Genomic DNA, 18,602 nt, shown 5'->3' with positions numbered 1-18,602 from the left:
TCCTCCTCAAGCATCGTTGGTCCGTTAACCCTCAACATTTTCCTCTTGTAACCGAATGTTGGGATGTCTACCGACACGACAAGAGCCTTAAATCCTGCCCTCTCTGCCCGATTTACAACATCTCTCGTGACGTCACGATGGCGCCACGGATACACGTTCTGCCATCTGAACGAACTTGGTCGTGCAGCGGCGACTTCCTCCATTGACTTGTTGGATAGTGCAGCCAATATTGTGAGTGTATTCATGTCCGAAGCAGCTATGTGTTGTTGTTAAAAAAAACAAATACGGAAATAAGCTCGTATTGTAACGTTGAAAATTTTCGTTTGCCTCTTTTAGGTCGAACAGTGGACGTTTTGTTTTCGGTTTTGCCTCAGTTCGTCCTCCAATCACGTCAATGCAATTCATAAACTTTCATTTGGCTTAAATATATTACGACTATATACCTAATCTGTCTATTGCTGAGTTTGTATAATTAGCCAGGTAAAGTATTGCTTGTCGCGAAAGGTTGAATCAAACTTATACATTTTATACTTACATCGACCTGTCATCAGGCCGGTTAATTTCCGGCGTTTAAATACCATTAGAAACATTTTGAAATGAAAATCAATATCTATTCATTATTATATCGAAAGATTAAATTTACGCAATATGACAGTTTTCAGCTAAATGACATACTTATGAAGTTGTTTTGTTTCGGATCTAGCGCTGGTCTCCCTTCTCACCTTCCAATACTGCTCCGATTCCCTGTTCTGTTCGTGATATTTTTCCATACCGAGATTTACAGGCGATTTGAAGAACACAGAATTAACGCCATCGATATTACCCGCATTTGCCGGCAGTTGGGCATAAACTCTTGCACTCTCACCATTAATAATTGCAAGTCTCTCTGACCCGCCAAAAACATTTTTGTGCAATATAACCAAATTGTATGCAAGGGAAAGTGCATTGATCCATCATTTACTGCGAACACAATACGCTACAAGTAAATGGTTGACTGTGTTATAATTTGCACGGACAAGGATGAATTGTCCAAGTTCATTCAAATTACCTTTGATTGTTGCAATTTCTCCATCCGGATGGGCCAAGCCATGCAAGCCTGTGGGTGATATGCAAATTGGCGCATCTACTTTCTCGCCGAGGACACTAGTTGATATGTTGATAGTTGATACATCTCTGAGTATTCGGGGTTTCAACCAATACCTACGGAATTGAAATATGACTTGAATTCTGTCAAATTATGACGGTTATCTCTTGATGACTTGCGATATTCAGGAACCGTATTATGCCTTAAAATGTTGACAGCACAGTTGCGCAGTTTATGAAAAATATAGATTTATATATAGCCGCCCGAAAATATAATATTTCACAAGATATTGTGACGACAAGAATTATGGATTTTAACTTAAAGATTTCAAACACCCTCAAATTTAGTAGGACGGACGGCCTGACCGAGTTTGGTCAACACAACTAGTCAGAAAATTTGTCATGTGAAACAAAACCAACATGGATGATAGGCCACTCTTGCATTTTTGTCAGACAAAATTGTCCTTAGATGTCCTTAACTGTGGGTGCGGGAAGACAATTTTAATAAATGTAAGGAAAGTAAAGTTTTATGAACTAAATTTATCTTCCCATGTACCACAAAGCCCTATATGCGATAAACAAGACACGGAGTATTGTATCCTCCGCCGCATAAAGTAAAAAAGTGAAAGACCATGAAAAGTATATTCTTAAAAAGCTTAGACACTAGCCTTTCTAAAAAGTTTTTTTTTGGTCAGAGAAAGTAGCATATTCAGAACAAGCGGACCGTATAAATACTGGAAAAAAACTTTATAGAAATTTTAACTATTTCGATGGAGAAGTATTTTGATGGTTTCATTTTGATGCAATGCGCTTTTTTGTTTTATCACGAGTACTGCGTTTATTATATCAGCATCCGACCTAGATGAGGTATTCTTTCCTAAAGAAACACAACCACAAATGGTTGTTAATGTAATTCGTAATATCTATATATAGCGTCAGCTCCCTAAATTTATGTCATTGTGCTATTTAGACAGACCTACATAGTTTGCCATTTTCCAAAGGTGATGTATATGACTGACTTAATTTTCCATGATTTATGGAGCCATGGAGAATAGACGTATAGTGGCTGATAGAATACGGACATATTGTACGGCACTCCTGTAAGACATATTTAAAGACACAAACATCTCACAGGGTTAGACAGTATTTGTGTTCTGTTCCTTGTACAAGTGATGTTTTTTATTAAAATATTGTCCACGTTATCGGCTGAGATCGGGCATTGCGTAGCATATGTCTACAACAAACAAACTTTAAAGTAAATTCCTTGTGATAACTGCAATGTGTCTTTGGAAGGTCTGTTATAAATACGGATTTCTTACCGTTGAGGAAACTTGTGACGGATCTACACCAACTGGCCCGTTAAGCAACGCGCTCTGTGTATTTGTGCTCGTCAGTCACATCATATTTCAACGTTTACAAGGAAAGATGCCCGCTTCCTACCTCCGATAAGCTTCTCTGTTCTCTTTGAGGGTTTCTTCATTATCAGCTCCAGGACTGTAGTATGACCAAGCACGAATTGGTAATATTTCCTTCGCACGTTCTTCGAAATCGTCAAGACATAACATTCGCTTGGAATCCATAACTTCCAAAAGTTTAGCTGGGAAAATGCAGTTTTACAGTGGCAGGCTAGGCAAATTTCATAAGTGGTTGGTACGGCGAAAACATTAAACTGGTGATGTCATGCTCATCGTGGTGGAAAAGCTCTATTTGGTTCCATTTCAATGCAAATTTGCACTGACAATTTATGCCATCCCAAGGTCGCGCTATTGAAAGCGTGCATCTGCATGATACAACGTCACAGTCACTTTAAACTACAAACTACCAATAATAGCGATTTATCTTGTTTAGACATGTTTTGAATATCACAGGTATTCGTCACCGGATTATCGCTGTTCCACACTTTTGTTCACTGGGGGAGGGGAATAGGTTATGGGTTATTATAATATTCTGATAGTGATACTTGTCTAAAGAGTTGGTCAAACTTTAGAAATCTGACCAGACCTTTCGGCACCCGTTGAGTCTCTGTCTTCCTTCAATAAGCGTTAGGATTTCTTGTGAACACTGTTTCAAAATTATGACGAGATCAAGAGTAGTAACCCCAATTATTGTGTTTTTGTCATTTAATTTCAGGGTGTATCCGACTGAGTGATATCTCCGGCTCTGTGTGCTCATGGCTATCGACCTCATGATCGCTGTATAGTATTTCAAAGACATTTGTGTTAATTAGCCACCCTCATTTCCTCAATCAGTTAATTCATTTCTACCTATCACAAACGTTAAGAATTATCTCTCTGACTAAAAAACTCAATTAGGTAAAATCAGTCTTCGGATATGAGCTATTGTTACTTGGTTGTCATAACGGGTAAGATGAAACTAACTTCGAATATTTCTCACTGCCTTTTTTGAGTTCTACGAGATCATGCTCGCATTTGTATTCTGTCTTTCCCTATAACGTTAAACTGGTCCAATAATCATTTTCATTCAAGGTTGCATACTTGAATGCGTCAAATGAATGTTCACGCGACCGTGTGGCGGCAACACAAGGTCGTCATGAGTGCAAGGGTATTCGCCAACGGTGCATTTAGGTCACACATATATCTATTTTTTGTCAGCATGTCATTTAAAACTTATGATAAAAACTTTGTCCAATTTTAAAGTAAAGTTGCGCGATTCTCTTATAATGAAGTTTACAAACAACGGTTCAGATTTAGATTACTTTATTTTCTTTTGTGATTTAATGAAGATGTTACTCATCCTTATTTTGAACATTTGCTCTATGTACATGTATTTCCTATTTATACGCATGCACCTTTTTCGAACTTTCGGAGGGCTCTGATGTAAATTACAATTTGATTTGTAACTCAGACTATCCTCTGTAAATAAAAGTCTAATAGTAATCATCATCATCATCATCATCATCATCATATGACGCACATAGTTATATTCTGTGAGAATGTTTAGTTAAGTTTATATATATAGCAAAACTGCTGGGGTATCGTGCATGGTGCAGACTGGGTCGCCATGCAGATTTTACATACGAGTTAGTAGACTTAGTCAACGCACAGGCGGCCCAATCACCATTAATAAGCTTATTATTGAGTTTTTCTCAGTTTTCTCTATCAGTTCTTCTCCTTTTCTTCACGCTCTGACTGATCGTAGTAAATAAAAATAAATGACTTTATAGCCTAACCTAGCCTCTTGACTCTTTGTTTATTTTACACCCCATTACAAGGACGTTTATCTCTCATAGACACACATCTTGTAATTAATAGTCAACATGACTAATTATGCTAATCCGTGGACTTATCAGGGATTTTATGGGTTAGTCAACATCGCTAAAGATAGGAAAGATTACTTTTTCATTTACATCTCTGCAATGTTGACCAACCCTTGATAAGTCCACGGATTAGCATAATTAGTTGTGTTGACTGATTAATTACAAGATGTGTATATGAGAGATAAGCGTCCTTGTAATGGGATGTGAAATACATAAAGAGTCAAGAGGCTATAGGTTAGGCTATATAGTCATTTATTTTATTTACTACGATCAGTCAGAGCATGAAGTAAAGGAGAGGGACTGACACTGACAGAGAAAACTGAGAAAAACTCAATAATAAGCTTATTAATAGTGATTGGGCCGCCTGTGGTCAACGTTGAGACATTGAGAACGACAGCGATAGCAATTATAAATCACGTGATCTTGTACAAATAAAAAAAAATTGCCGAAAGTTAGAGTATTGCTCCGCCTTAGTGTTTTTGCGTACTTATTTTGTAACTTTGTTGACCAAGTATACCGGTGCATCCCACCATGATCTTAGCCTTTCTGAGAGGAATAATTCAGTATTCATTACCAAAAACGTTTATTATATTACTCTGCACGTTCTTCACTCATGGCATCCTAAGGCTAAGCGAGATATGGCGATTAATGTAACACGTTCTTAAGGTCCATTAATTACATACGCCTACCTTACAGCATACCTCTTCCATAACCCTCCAACTCAATATAGAAGTATTGTAGTGTCGTGCAGTGCGGGAATTCTGTCAAAACATATCCGAGCTAAAATAATTGAAAGACATGTTCTGTTCCATAAACAATAATGAAAAAGCCAGTGAAAGTGCTGTACTTTTCAAGCTATAAGCATGACTGCGAAGCATTTTCAGGTCACGGCCAAGACATGAAACGGATAAAGGCACTATGAAGGTAACTGTGATACACGTCGCTGTGGAATGTACCGTCATCAAATAAATTCTGTCAAGATTACCACTTTTTATTTTTATTTACGTAACACTCCTTCAAAATGCACAAGATGAGAGTTAGCTCTTTACAGCGGTATCTTTATTCTCAACAATCATTAGTAAAGATTTCCTGATATATATATAGATCGATGATTTGCTTCTGCGTTCAAAGAAGATGTGAATTTAAAAACACAACCAGTGCAGTCTACGCATACCATATCCGGTAACCACCCCAGAGCCGCATCTGGAAACTATTTCAAAGCTTCTGGATCATAGAAGGAGGTGAATTCGAAGCAAGTCCGACTGAAGTTTTCAGAGTTTCGACAATACATCACTTCTGCCGACTAAAAGAGCCTTAGAGATATCACTAAGTCGGCTACAGCCTGTAATTAAATGATAAATACACGATAGGCATGTTATGGAAAGTAAACGCACCACCACTCACAATATTAATATGTACAATGTTCTTATCACATACAGATGAAACATTGTGTAATCTTACACATTACAGTGTTCTCATTACAAATATGTATAGTAAGTCATATTTCTTAACATGTAAAGCAATGATATGAATTTTCGTATTTCCAGGTGGAATGAATGAAAGAATCACTAAAAATGTTCTGTGTATGAGATTTTTGAGTGAGTGAGTTTTGATAAAAACATCGGTACGTGTTGGGGTACCTTTACATTAAATGGTTATACATTACCTTTATACGATGACTGGTAAGTGCACTTACCCGTTAATGCCATTGCTCGGATAAATTCTTCTCGCAGAATTCGGAGAACAGCTTTCACACCCTCTTCTCCCTGTTGATATTGACATAAAGTTTCTTAAATACTGAGCTGTTGCAATGTCATGAACTCAGACTCTCGTTCGCTTGTCTACTGGTAGCGCGTGAACTGTGAATACAAGCCAAGAAGTTGGCCTGACGTCTGGTTAGCGAAATCAAGCACACTTTAACACGTGTATATGCCACCTCCATGAAAATGAGCGTTTATAGTTACATCAAGAAGCAGAACAGGGCAAATATTATTGAAAAGTCTGCGATCCACCAGGAAAACCTCTACAGAAATAACTTTTTCGCCTTTGCAAAAAATGTACCGCTGGTGATTTGACAACAAAACCGACATTTACAAAACTGGAAGCTAATGTATTTTATCCATCAAAATATGCTAATGAAGCTTTCATTAACTTGACACAACTATCTTGGTTCCCCTGGATACCAACAACACAAAATACGCCATTTGATCTAAGTCCTGTTAGACTAAAAGATATTGAGAACATTTTGAAATCAAAGGAATCTAAATCGGTGCCAGGTGATGATGGAATTCTTTATGGGCTTCTCAAAAAGCTACCAACTACTCATCGATTCCTGGCAACTATGTTCACAAAACAGCTCCATTATGGTGATCCACCAGAATCATGGTCTCAATGCCGTATTTCATTGCTTTAAGGTGGTGATTCTCATGACCCGTCTAACTTTCGAATGATAGCTCTTACATCTTGTATTGGTAAATTGTATCATCAGATACTGACGAATACATCTCTAAACTACCTTTTAATGAACAATCTCATTGACAATACAACACAGAAAGCTCAGTTTTCAACCTGGTATCAGTGGGTGCATTGAACATTCTCGATGTTTCACAGAAATTGTTGCTGATGCTAAACATAAAAAGAGAACGGTTCATGTAACATTCTTTGACTTAGCAGATGCATTTGGTTCAGCTAGTCATCAGTTAATCAACCACACTCTTGAGAGGAACGGATTCCCGCCAGTTGTTGTACAATATGTTGATAGATTATACAGTAGACTTTCTGGTTATGTTCAAGGTCCAGGTTGGAAGTCGGACCACTTCACATTTAGGAAGGGCACGTTTCAAGGTGATCATAACCCTTCCATACGCAGATGATTTCATTTTAGTAACAAATAACAAGCGTAAGCATCAGAAATTGATGGATGAGGTTCATAGGATTACGAAATCAATGAATCTACATTTGAAGCCAATAAATATAAAACCCTTTCAATTTGCAGTGGTCAGGCTAAAGCTGTGCAATATTATATTGACGATAGTCAAGTAACTCTGATTGAAGACGCTCCCGAAAAATTCTGGGTTCATGGATTACCTATTCAGGTACATCACACGCGGCTTTCGCCTTAGTGAAAGACAAAATTACCAGTATGTTATCAAATATTGATTCTTCATTAGTAAGACCCGAATATAAGTTGCATGTTAAGTATATGCTTTCCTCAATTAGGTTTATGTTAACTGTACATGATCTGACAAAATCACAAAGAAGCTTTCTAGATAGTATTACAACTAAATATATCAAAAAGTGGTTAAACATTCCCTCTCATGGTGCCACTTCGGCAATTATTTACAGTCAACAGGGGTTTTCCATTCCGCCAATCTCCCAGGTGTACAGTAAATGTCATGCACATACTGTAGCACACTGTCAAAACAGGGCAGATGAAAGGGTAAAGGCAGCCATGAATGCCACAATAGCACGGTAGGAATCTTACAGTAGGAAATCATATGGCAACATTGAAGCTGCTGCCATAGCAACAGATGCTGTTAAAACAGCAACAGGTAGTAAGCGGGACTACGTGAAGGAAAACATCAAACAAATCGTTACAACAAACTATCAGTGTCATTGGATGGATAAAATAAAATCTCTGGCTGTTGAGGGAAACTTCCTGGCGCTTCTTGCTGAAGAAAAGTCTGACATTACAGGGAGAAGCATTATAAGATAATCTATAACATGCCCAAACAAATCCTCAGCTTCGCAGTCAGAGCGGCCATTGACTGTCTTCCAACGTTCAATAATTTACATATAGATGGGGTAAGAAACTTTCCTCAAAGTGTAAACTTTGCGGTAATACCCAAACCCTTCATCATGTTCTGAATGGCTGCAAAACCATGCTTGAACAGAATAGATACACTTTGTGACATAATAATATTCTGCATTATATTTTTCAAACTTGTGCTACGTCATCAGTTATGGACACATTATCTATTTATGCCGATTTACCAGGTCATACAAAGGGTACCATCCAGCGCAATGTTTTATGTACACCTGACCGTCCTGATCTTGTTATTCTGTTCAGTAATGTAAAAAGAATGATCATTTTTGAACTGACAGTACCATTTGAATTTGATATCGAGACACGTCACAATGACAAATGCATGAAATATTCACATCTTGTTAACTCTTTACAAGCTCAAGGTTATTCGATTGAACTCATTTGTTTTGAAGTCGGGTCGAGAGGCCAAATAACGACAGACAATAAACTCAGACTTCTACAGCTTCTTAAGGTACTGAAATTAAGCAAACAGCATAAAACCGTGATACGTGATGTCAGTAAACTATGCCTTATCTCGAGCTATTGCCTATTTCATGCCAAAGATGAACCATTATATGGTGTGAGGCTTCAATTTTGTCTTCTTCCAAAAGTGTTAATTCATAACACGTTAAGTGCAACTACTGAATAGAATTGTACAATGTACACTTACCAACCCACTCATATGTACATCGGTATTATACAGAATTGCCTTTGTTTTGCGCAGGTTTTTTTTGGCTTTTCTGTTTAATTTCGATTTCTAGCGAATGTGTTTTTTTGTCTTTGGTGTGTTTTGTCTCCTTGTTAAATGGTTTTTTTTTATTTTTGTTTTTTTTTTTTGCCCAGATGTTCTATGTCATGTTATTCATTGTTATTACATTGTTTTGTTTGCCCTGCCTCTTGCCAGTCCGAGGAACATTTTGCCTTTCTCATATTCGGCTGAGGACCTGGGTTTTTTATGTTTCTTCTTTTTATTGATTAGGGAGCATTCAGTTATTATGGCCGAGGGTGGGCCGGCAAATTCTTCCTGCGCATCAGTCAAAATAAGTGAACCCCCCCCCCTACCCATTGTACCAAAAAATTGATGACCCCCCTTTCAAGATGACAAAAATTTCATGACACCCCCCCCCCCCATTGCTTGAGTAAATTAGCTGCACACACAAACACCTCAGGGGTATGGAGCAATAGAATCCCCCAAAAAAGAGCTTAAGATTTTTTCAGATGACCTTCCTTACAAACTCAAAAGGTGTTAATGCTCAGATTTCCCATTCTGACTTGCTATAATTTTGAAATTACCCCTCAAAGGGGTTGGACAGAAATTACTGTGTGTACATATTTTGATATTAGGATTTCATTAAAAATCAGCTGTTGATAATGTTGATTCACTATACATGGTATACATATATTTTCTCATACATGTATGAGGAATCTATGTAATACTTTCTCAATGTAAAAACTATATCTATGCATTTATAGATATTTGATAATTTACATAAATGTACCTAAATGAAATAGGGTAGTTACAACTGGCATGTGGACAAAATGTTTGACCTTAGAATTTCACCAAAAATGTTCATCCACTATACATGGGAGTCAATGATAAAATTGTGAATATTTTTTTCCCAATGAAAAATTTGGTATATTTGTGCATTTACAGACGTTCAATAATTAACATAATTGTACTTGATTAGAATATGATGGTTAAAGGTGCATATTATGTGTACAAGAAATCTGATTATGGAATTTCACTGAAAATGTTCATCCACTATACATGGGAGTCTATGAGGAAAGTATGAATAATTTTTTTTCCAATACAAAAATAGGTAAACCCATGTATTTATGTACTCTCGGTTATTGATATCAATGTACTTGATTAGATAAGGGTGGTAACAAATGGATGTGTTTGCCAGAAATTGGATTTTGGAATTATACCAAAATGTAGATTCGACTGTACATGGGAGTCTATGAGGAAAATATGAATAATTTTTTCCAATACAAAACTATCAAAATCTGTGTATTTATAGACATTTGATAATTCATTTTAGAGTACTTAGTTAGCCTAGGATGGTTAAAGGTTGATATGTGTGCAAGAAATAAGATTTTGGAATTTCACCGAAATGCTGATTCACTATAAACTGGAGTCTATGAGAAAACTAAGAATAGTTTTTTTACGATGCTAAACTAAATTTATTTGTGCTTTTATAGGTGTTTGATAATTGATACAAATGTACTTGATTCAAACAGGGTATTTAAAAGTTCAGATGTGGACAACAATTATGATATTGGAATTTCACCTAAAAGTATTATTTAACTTTTACAGGTAACTGTTAAATAATTTCCCTGACAAAACTTGTTATATCTCTAATATGTAAATAATAGGAACTGTTCATTGCCCTCAGTGCAGTGAGCTTGATTTACAATAAGACAAGCCTCAGAGTTGTCAAGTCAAGATGTTCATGTGACAGATAATTATACTTTTGTTCAGATTTACAGGTGAATAACTTCAGAGACTGAAATCATGCAACGAATCATTTTTATCTCCCAGAATATTTCTGAACACTGAAACTGCTTTTTGACGGGTGGATACTTATGAAAATTAAGTGACCCCCCTTCTGAGCTGTTTGAAAAACACATGACCCCCCCCCTTTGCAGTTTTCAAATTTAAAGTGACCCCCCCCCCTGGATTTTGCCGGCCCACCCCTGGCCATAATAACTGAACGCTCCCTTATGAAATAAAAAGTGATTTATACATTAATTTGTGGTATTCCCAGTTACTTGGGGATGTCCATTTAAGTACAAACATCATTATGTTTGCTCCCTTGTCTACAGGGCCATCATTGGCTTGTGTTCCCTTCTCCTAACATCAATCATGACCAAATTTATAAATGATTATCACACTAGGAGAACAGTTCTACTTACATTTGAGCTCTTCAAAATTTCCTCACCAATGACCATGATTCTTATTTCTGCCGGACCCCGCATTTATATAAAGTGTTTACTTTCTAATGCTCTTTAGATAGGCGAAGGGCGCACGAAAACCGCCATAGTTTCTTCCTCTTCTGAACTTCCTGCAATAACTCTCAACTGACTCTGTACAGTTCTCAAATAACACGCAACTCGGCATTTATTCAGCACGAGTTTCGTTTTGGAGGATAATCGATTCTTTTATGTTGGACAGTTGACAGAAAGTTTATGATAAGTTCACTCTAACGTAAGTCGTTTCGTTTCCAGTTGAAAAGGAGTCTGGCATACCTCTTCATTGCTTGTCTAAGCCATATTTTTAACGGTACACTAACGTCTTCGAAATGAAACTATCACTCTGATAACCACTGTGATATTTTCGGTCTTTCCATAATCTGACTAGCAGTTTAAATGTAAAAATTAATCTTCAGTAAGCTCGTCGGAAATGGCATTACGTACATTACAGGCTAATCCGTAAAGGACTGGTCTGCCGATGAATACGGCCCTTGCACCCAATGCCAACGCTTTCAGCACATCAGTTCCAGTTCGTATACCGCCATCTACGTACACTTCCAGTTTGTCTCCGACTGCATCAGCGATAGTTGATAGGACATCGATCTTTAATACGAAATCGGAAAAAAATGAAAGAGATTATTAACAGCAAGGCTTAGCCCTCGAGTTTGCTCTAACATGTTAAATATTGGGGGGGGGAGGTTGTTCCTTCTTGTATACACAAAATTACTGTAAAACGGGAGTACGTGACAGGAGGTAATCTTGAACGAGGCTTCCGAGGACTACGCAGCAGGCACGACTTATATTCTCTCATATACTAGTCGCGCCAGCTACTTACTGGCTACGAATGCGCAGATTGTTAATCCTATGCGAGTAACCGGAAGTGTACCCGACTTTACTCATGGGCACCGCCATGTTATTTTGAGAGCTCGTAAATAAACAAATACGAAATGTGCAAAAGTATTATTTTATAACATGCCATTAATAAAATACATCTTTTATTAGCCAGTAACTAATATGTAACAGGTCTGACCTGAGAGCGAGCGCAGCATGACGTTTTGCATTGAGGTTATTTTTTCCCATCATTGCATAGATAGCATGCCAATATTAAGTTTCCTGCATGTTTTTACCAAGTGCTATAGGGGGAGAAGGGCTGTCAAATATTTTCAAAAATAACGATAGATTTCAATAATTTAAATTGAGATTTCCCAACATTCAAGTTTACCAACGAAAACAAATTATAATGGGCAAATTACATGGTTATATCAGTTAAAATTGTAACAGGGCCCATACAAGAGGGCCTGGAACCTTGGCCTGGAACAGAGAAATACTGAACAAATACTGGAACCGTTGGCGACGCTCCGCAGTTGATTTTGAATTCTAGCGTAAGTTAGCAGTTTGTATTGCATCAACCTATGTACGTCTCGCGAGAGTTGGCTTGTTTCAAAATTGCGGTGTACAGTGAGCACTGAATCCAGCTTTTTAAAGCGATCGAAAATAATCATTTCGAACCAAATTTCGTACTGTTTTTGGAACTAGGAGCTTTCTTTGTCAGAAAAGTCCATTTTCGGGTAGAAATTAAGATAGATGATCTCTTATATTTCACACAATCCATGGCAAAATAGTCAAAATGGCCGCCTCAACGTAAAGACAGGACGTGCGTTTTTTAACTTATAGCACAGAGAAACATGGACAGAGTAGCAACGCTTGCATGCCTTTTGTTCCATGGTCGTCTCGGTAGACTATTGGCTTTTCATATTAAAATGAGCTTCAAAGGTGTTAAACCTTTTTGGAGGCTTTGTTTGTGGTTGATAATTACACGAGATTATGCGAAATATACGACGAGATGGCATCGTACTGCCAGTCGCGTAGCAACCATATTTACTTTGTGAGCTCTCAGGCCAGAAACACTGCTTCACGCCAATCAAAACATAACACGCCAGCAGTTTCATAAACATGTCCTTCCTTGACGCACGTGTAAAAGACGGTATGACTGACCGTAAACTGTTGAGTAAAACCAGACAGTATCGATAAAAGACTTTCAAATTTGGTTCAAACACACACATTATATATTCATAAAAATATGAGAGGAATTTTTAAAACGGTAAAACTCACTTTCCTGAAGCTCAAAACACTCCCGTTTTCGCCAGCACGTCAATTCTGCTCAGCACCACACGACAACAACAACACAAACTTTGCCGAATATACTTTCGCTTAACAATTTGCGAAAATCCGAAAATTACCGAAGGATGCATGGTCGGCACTCTTCGGAAAAGAGAGGCGAGAGCAACCTGAGGCGAGGCGAACATGGATGGGTTACGTAACCGCTTCATGCCTTAAACATGCCTTAAACCCGTTGCGACTCTGTCCATGTTTCTCTGTGCTTATAGGTATAGAGAGATTCCATTCCATTCCAAATATATGTACATATCTAAAGTGTTAGCTTTGAGAGCGGCCATCGGCCTCTCTCGCTGCTATTATCCACCTTGTCATTGATACAAAATATCGTTTCTATCACGCCTAAAAAAAGAAAAAGAGAGAAAGTGTCGTGCATATGAACGAGAACATACGCAAAGAATGCTAAAAAAGCGCCCTCTGTGTCAATAACTAGTTTTTAGACAGAACGCTAGTTTTCAGCTTTCAAGTGGAAGTTGGGCAGTGCAGTAATGATGGTACAATACGCCCCTTGTTAAACATAAAAAGAGTTATCATGGTAAAATTGCCAATTTTCAATATTTTTACACATTACAGAAAATCTATACCCACAGGGTCTGACATCCTGTACGTGAACTGTTTTCAGCAGAGGGTAATTAAAAACTGAGCATAGTTGTCATTCAAAAGTATATAGCAAGTAACAATTAATTCTATTTTAACTTTTACTATTACTAATCATGAATCAATACAAATAAAATTTCTAATCTTAACTCCTGGTGCAACACCAAGCGCTTAGCCCTATATAATATTGGCTGTACGAGTAAAGCGAGTACTCTTCAACTTAATACTTCAAACAGTTTTTTTTCTAAAAGACTGTTGAGGCTTACCCCCGCTTGCGAACAATCCAATTGCCGGCCACCATGATTGGATATCAGTATTCCCTCTACGCCATGTTCGGCAGCTAGTACAGCGTCCTCTACGGTCATTATACCTTTCAGGACGATAGGTAAATTTGTGATCGTTTTAAGCCAACGTACATACTCCCATGAAGCTCTCGCATCTCCTACACCAAGAGCAAGTCGAGTTACGTCGGGAGAAAATCCGGCAACCTTGTTCGTAGGATGAATGACAAAGTTGTTGATCATGAAACATAATTTCAGTTACATCGATGTGTGACATAGGGAAGCGCAAAGAATGTCGTATATCACACCTACGAACGTCATTTTCATTCATGTTCTATTCCATATCGTACGGGTTCAAAGTGATAGTATTAGTTATCTGGTTATCGATTTGTTCTTGTTCACTAATGGGAAATGCTCAATCCACATTTTGTTACCAAGGTATGCAACAGAGAAAACACGAGTGATTCGTCTTGTTGGACGAGAACCATTTGATTCCGAGGGTGTAGGAAAAGGGTATGTCAGCAACGTTTTCCCGTCACTGTGACCCCTTTTTTCTATTGTCAAATATGCCTCAAATTACTTTTTCCGTATGCAGGACGTGCAGTGCATAAGTATATTCATAATTATACCTAAATGTAACTGGTTAAAATCTGTACCTATAAATAACTTGTTGTGGTTTATAGAAGTAGAAGCTAACTGGTTTTGAGAGTGCAGTGCTCCTGATCCCTCTGAGTTCATGTCCTTCGGGCCCTCATAATACTCAGAAGCTGGAAGAAAATGTCTTGCACGATGTGTATAATGTGATCTTTAGAGGTTATTACACGAAGTTTGGGCGAGACCGCGAGTGATGTGTTCGAATACGAAGCGGTATCGCCCAAACTTTGTGCAATAACCCCTTTATCATACATGTGACGAAATCAAGTGAAATCGACCTTGCTTGCTCCTCGCTGTACTCAAAAAACGTTGGTTGCTAAGGAGTAACAACAAACGTAACACTTCTTAATAATACTCCGCTGTTGGGCCATTCCACTGTAAGGGAGGGTTTATGGCACACTATTAAAGCGAACAATTTAAATATTAAGATGTCGGCACAGGTTTCACAATTTGAAGAAAATTTATTTTGACTTTAAAATGGCGGTGGACGTCAATGATGTGTGTTTTCGTGTTTTGAAACATAACCTTATCCCTTCGCAAAAGTTATGAGGCCCGCCAAATTCGCGTCAAAATACTCACGCCGCGCCAGCGTTCGATTTCAAACTCGATCGAGTAAGAACAGCTGGGAGTATAGAGCAAGCAGCTCTGCAACACTCTGAATGCATAGCAGATATGATACCCGTACCGTCAGTTTATCTCGAAGAATTATACATGTCCACAGACGTCAAATATGCCGAATTGACCAACCGTAAGGAATTTGTGAGTGGATTAGGGAAAACGTGAAGTGAGTACACTGTAACTTAGTTGTGGCGTCGTAACTCGTTCGTGATTTTGTTGCTGTTCGAATAAAACACTTCAAAGGTATTTACATCGTCTCCTCGTATATTTTATTTTCTGGGTAAACTTCTTTTAACAAGGTAAACGAAAGTTTGACTTTCCCTAGCATTTTACTTTGTATCCGAAACCCGCATCGGTGCCACCGGGGACGATCATGACCTGTGAATCTCACTGACAGGTACAAATCCGAAATACAATATGTGCACCTTGTCTGTAGCGATTATTTCCAGTGCTGTTGGGTTTTTTGGGTCCATTTATGGCTGTAAACGATGTAGTTCACCACCTTGTCGTATAGCGGTTCTATCATGATGCACTGTCGACCGTATTTAGCACCGTAGACGACATGAAAACGCTGCACCGTATGGGACCGGCCGTGAACAATGGCAGGTGTCGGCAAAACCACAGAGAAACATACATAGAGTCGCAACGGGTATTGTTCAAGGCGTGAAACGGTTACGTAACCCATCCATGTTCGCCTCGCCTCAGGTTGCTCTCGCCTCTCTTTTCCGAAGAGTGCCGACCATGCATCCTTCGGTAATTTTCGGATTTTCGCCAATTGTTAAGCGAAAGTATGTTCGGCAAAGTTTGTGTTGTTGTTGTCGTGTTGTGCTGAGCGGAATTGACGTGCTGGCGAAAACGGGAGTGTTTTGAGCTTCAGGAAAGTGAGTTTTACCGTTTTAAAAATTCCTCTCATATTTTTATGAATATATAATGAGTGTGTTTGAACCAAATGTGAAAGTCTTTTATCAATACTGTCTGGTTTTACTCAATGGTTTACGGTCAGTCATACCGTCTTTTACACGTGCGTCAAGGAAGGACATGTTTATGAAACTGCTGGCGTGTTATGTTTTGATTGGCGTGAAGCAGTGTTTCTGGCCTGAGAGCTCACAAAGTAACTATGGTTGCTACGCGACTGGCAGTACGATGCCATCTCGTCGTATTTTCGCATAATCTCTTGTAATTATCAACCACAAACAAAGCCTCCAACAAGTTTAACACCTTTGAAGCTCATTTTAATATGAGAAGCCAATAGTCTACCTAGACGACCATGGAACAAAAGGCATGCAAGCGTTGCGACTCTGTCTATGTTTCTCTGTGGCAAAACGCAAGAATTTTCGATGCGTTCGTGTGTATGTTTTTGGTACAACTGTACTTTTACCAAAGTGCAATGCCCGTGAACTGACTGCAAACAACAAAATTTTGACCATAATCAAAATGACGTTTCGGAGTGTCATAAGCCTTATTCGCTCAGCTATTTTACATGTACATATAGGGATATACCAACGAAGTCACGCATAGCAGCGACGGTCAAGCGTACACGTTGCTGTAAGTAGGTTCGGTTTCGGTTCAAATATAATTCGTATTTTAATTCGGGTTCATATCAGCACCGTCTGAACGATAGAAGAATGGCAATATAGGCATGGCATGTATGATAAATTTCAATATGTTACAGAATGTACTACAAGCTAAGGCAATAAAGGTTTAAAGGGACAAAGTCGGCCATTTTTCATGAATTTTGTTTGATAAGAGATACTACTTTATTTTGTTTGACATGTTGAAAGATAATGAATGAATGGGTGGGTGACCATGCATATACCGACCCCAGTTTAGACACGATACATGAAACCATCGCGAAAATGAATTAATGGTCATGACCATTAATTCATTTTCGCGATGATTTCATTTAATTCGTCTAAAACCGGGATCGAATATCATGTGCATGGGCACCCGTTTATTCAGTGTCTTTCAACATGTCAAACAATATAAGAAGTATCTTGCATAAAAAAAATCCATGAAAAATGGCTAACTTTGTCCCTTATAGTTGATTGTCGATGACTGTAGTCTATTAGTAGTTAACTAATGGTGCAGTAGTGAAGTGATGGTGCAGTTGTTAAACTCTGGTATTGGTACAGCTGTTTTGTCAACTTCTTTGATATTCTAAGAGTTCTCAGGAAAGGCGTCCTGTTTTGTAGTCAGCAACATAACTTGTATTTATATCTAATCACATTTGTTGAATTTAATTGTTAGGACACATTTGTTTGTTTTTCTATAAATATAAACATAGAAATATATTCCTTTTAAAGCTAGTTGATTGAATCATGTCACATAATTTGAAATTTTCACTATTTAGGGCAAGTCCGACCAATATATACTTATGGATTGTGTGAAAGCTTATCGCAGATAAACTAAGAAATATGTTAGACTTTTGTATCATCAGTGTTTGCAAAAACGTATGACTTGCTTAAAAACACTGAAAATAACGCGACACCAGAGAAAATGGAGAATCTCTTCCCAATTTGCTGGTTTCACTACATTGGCGACAATTATTTTATACTTTCTGTTGGAAAAAATTGCTTTTTCTAAGCCATTAAAGGATCAAATTATTTTTTTCTTCTTAACGGGGCATTCAGTTTTTTCAAACAATTCTCCACTACCCCCACCCCCGAAATAAAATGATTCTCGCCTTAAATATTTCGCAGAAGCACGGAGAAAATGCGGTCAGAAAGTGTCCAAACATATCAAGTTTCAACCGCATTGACGAAAGATCAGCCTCTGAACAGCGGAGGGTAACGATGAATACATAAACTAATAATAATAACATGGCTGTGATTTGACAAACCTACCCATCCCATGTTTCTGTAACTATGAAAACTGACGTGAAGTTTTGATTAGTATGAATCAGCAGTTTTGTTGACAAACCTATGCCCACACACAGAAGAACAATTCATATGAACTGAGATATACCTTGTTGATGTATCTATCGACAATACCCAAATGCTCGTCGTTAATCATCATTGGTCCTCTAAACCTCGACAGTTCCCTCTTGAAACCGAATGTTGGGATGTCTACCGACACGACAAGGGCCTTAAATCCTGCCCTCTCTGCCCGATTTACAATATCTCTCGTGACGTCACGATGG

General features: G+C 38.1%; 1 protein-coding gene across 2 annotated transcripts in view; it reads right to left on the bottom strand.

The window, feature by feature from the left end:
* LOC139140567 (2-Hydroxyacid oxidase 2-like) overlaps positions 1 to 18,602 on the bottom strand; it is a 53,944-nt gene that overhangs the window by 8,443 nt on the left and 26,899 nt on the right. The window contains exons 6-7 of one of the 2 annotated variants that reach the window (XM_070709911.1): positions 6,057 to 6,126; positions 5,342 to 5,702 (exon numbers count right to left, since the gene is read on the bottom strand). In XM_070709911.1, coding sequence (XP_070566012.1) covers positions 5,632 to 5,702; positions 6,057 to 6,126 — 141 coding nt within the window. In that variant the 3' untranslated portion in view covers positions 5,342 to 5,631. Of the gene's footprint in view, positions 1 to 5,341; positions 5,703 to 6,056; positions 6,127 to 18,602 lie in introns of those variants that run through there. The other variant, XM_070709912.1, reaches the window with a different exon arrangement.

This window comes from Ptychodera flava, chromosome 9, assembly GCF_041260155.1.
Source record: "Ptychodera flava strain L36383 chromosome 9, AS_Pfla_20210202, whole genome shotgun sequence".
Lineage (NCBI taxonomy): Eukaryota > Metazoa > Hemichordata > Enteropneusta > Ptychoderidae > Ptychodera > Ptychodera flava.
This window is presented reverse-complemented; position numbering and strand designations above follow the sequence as displayed.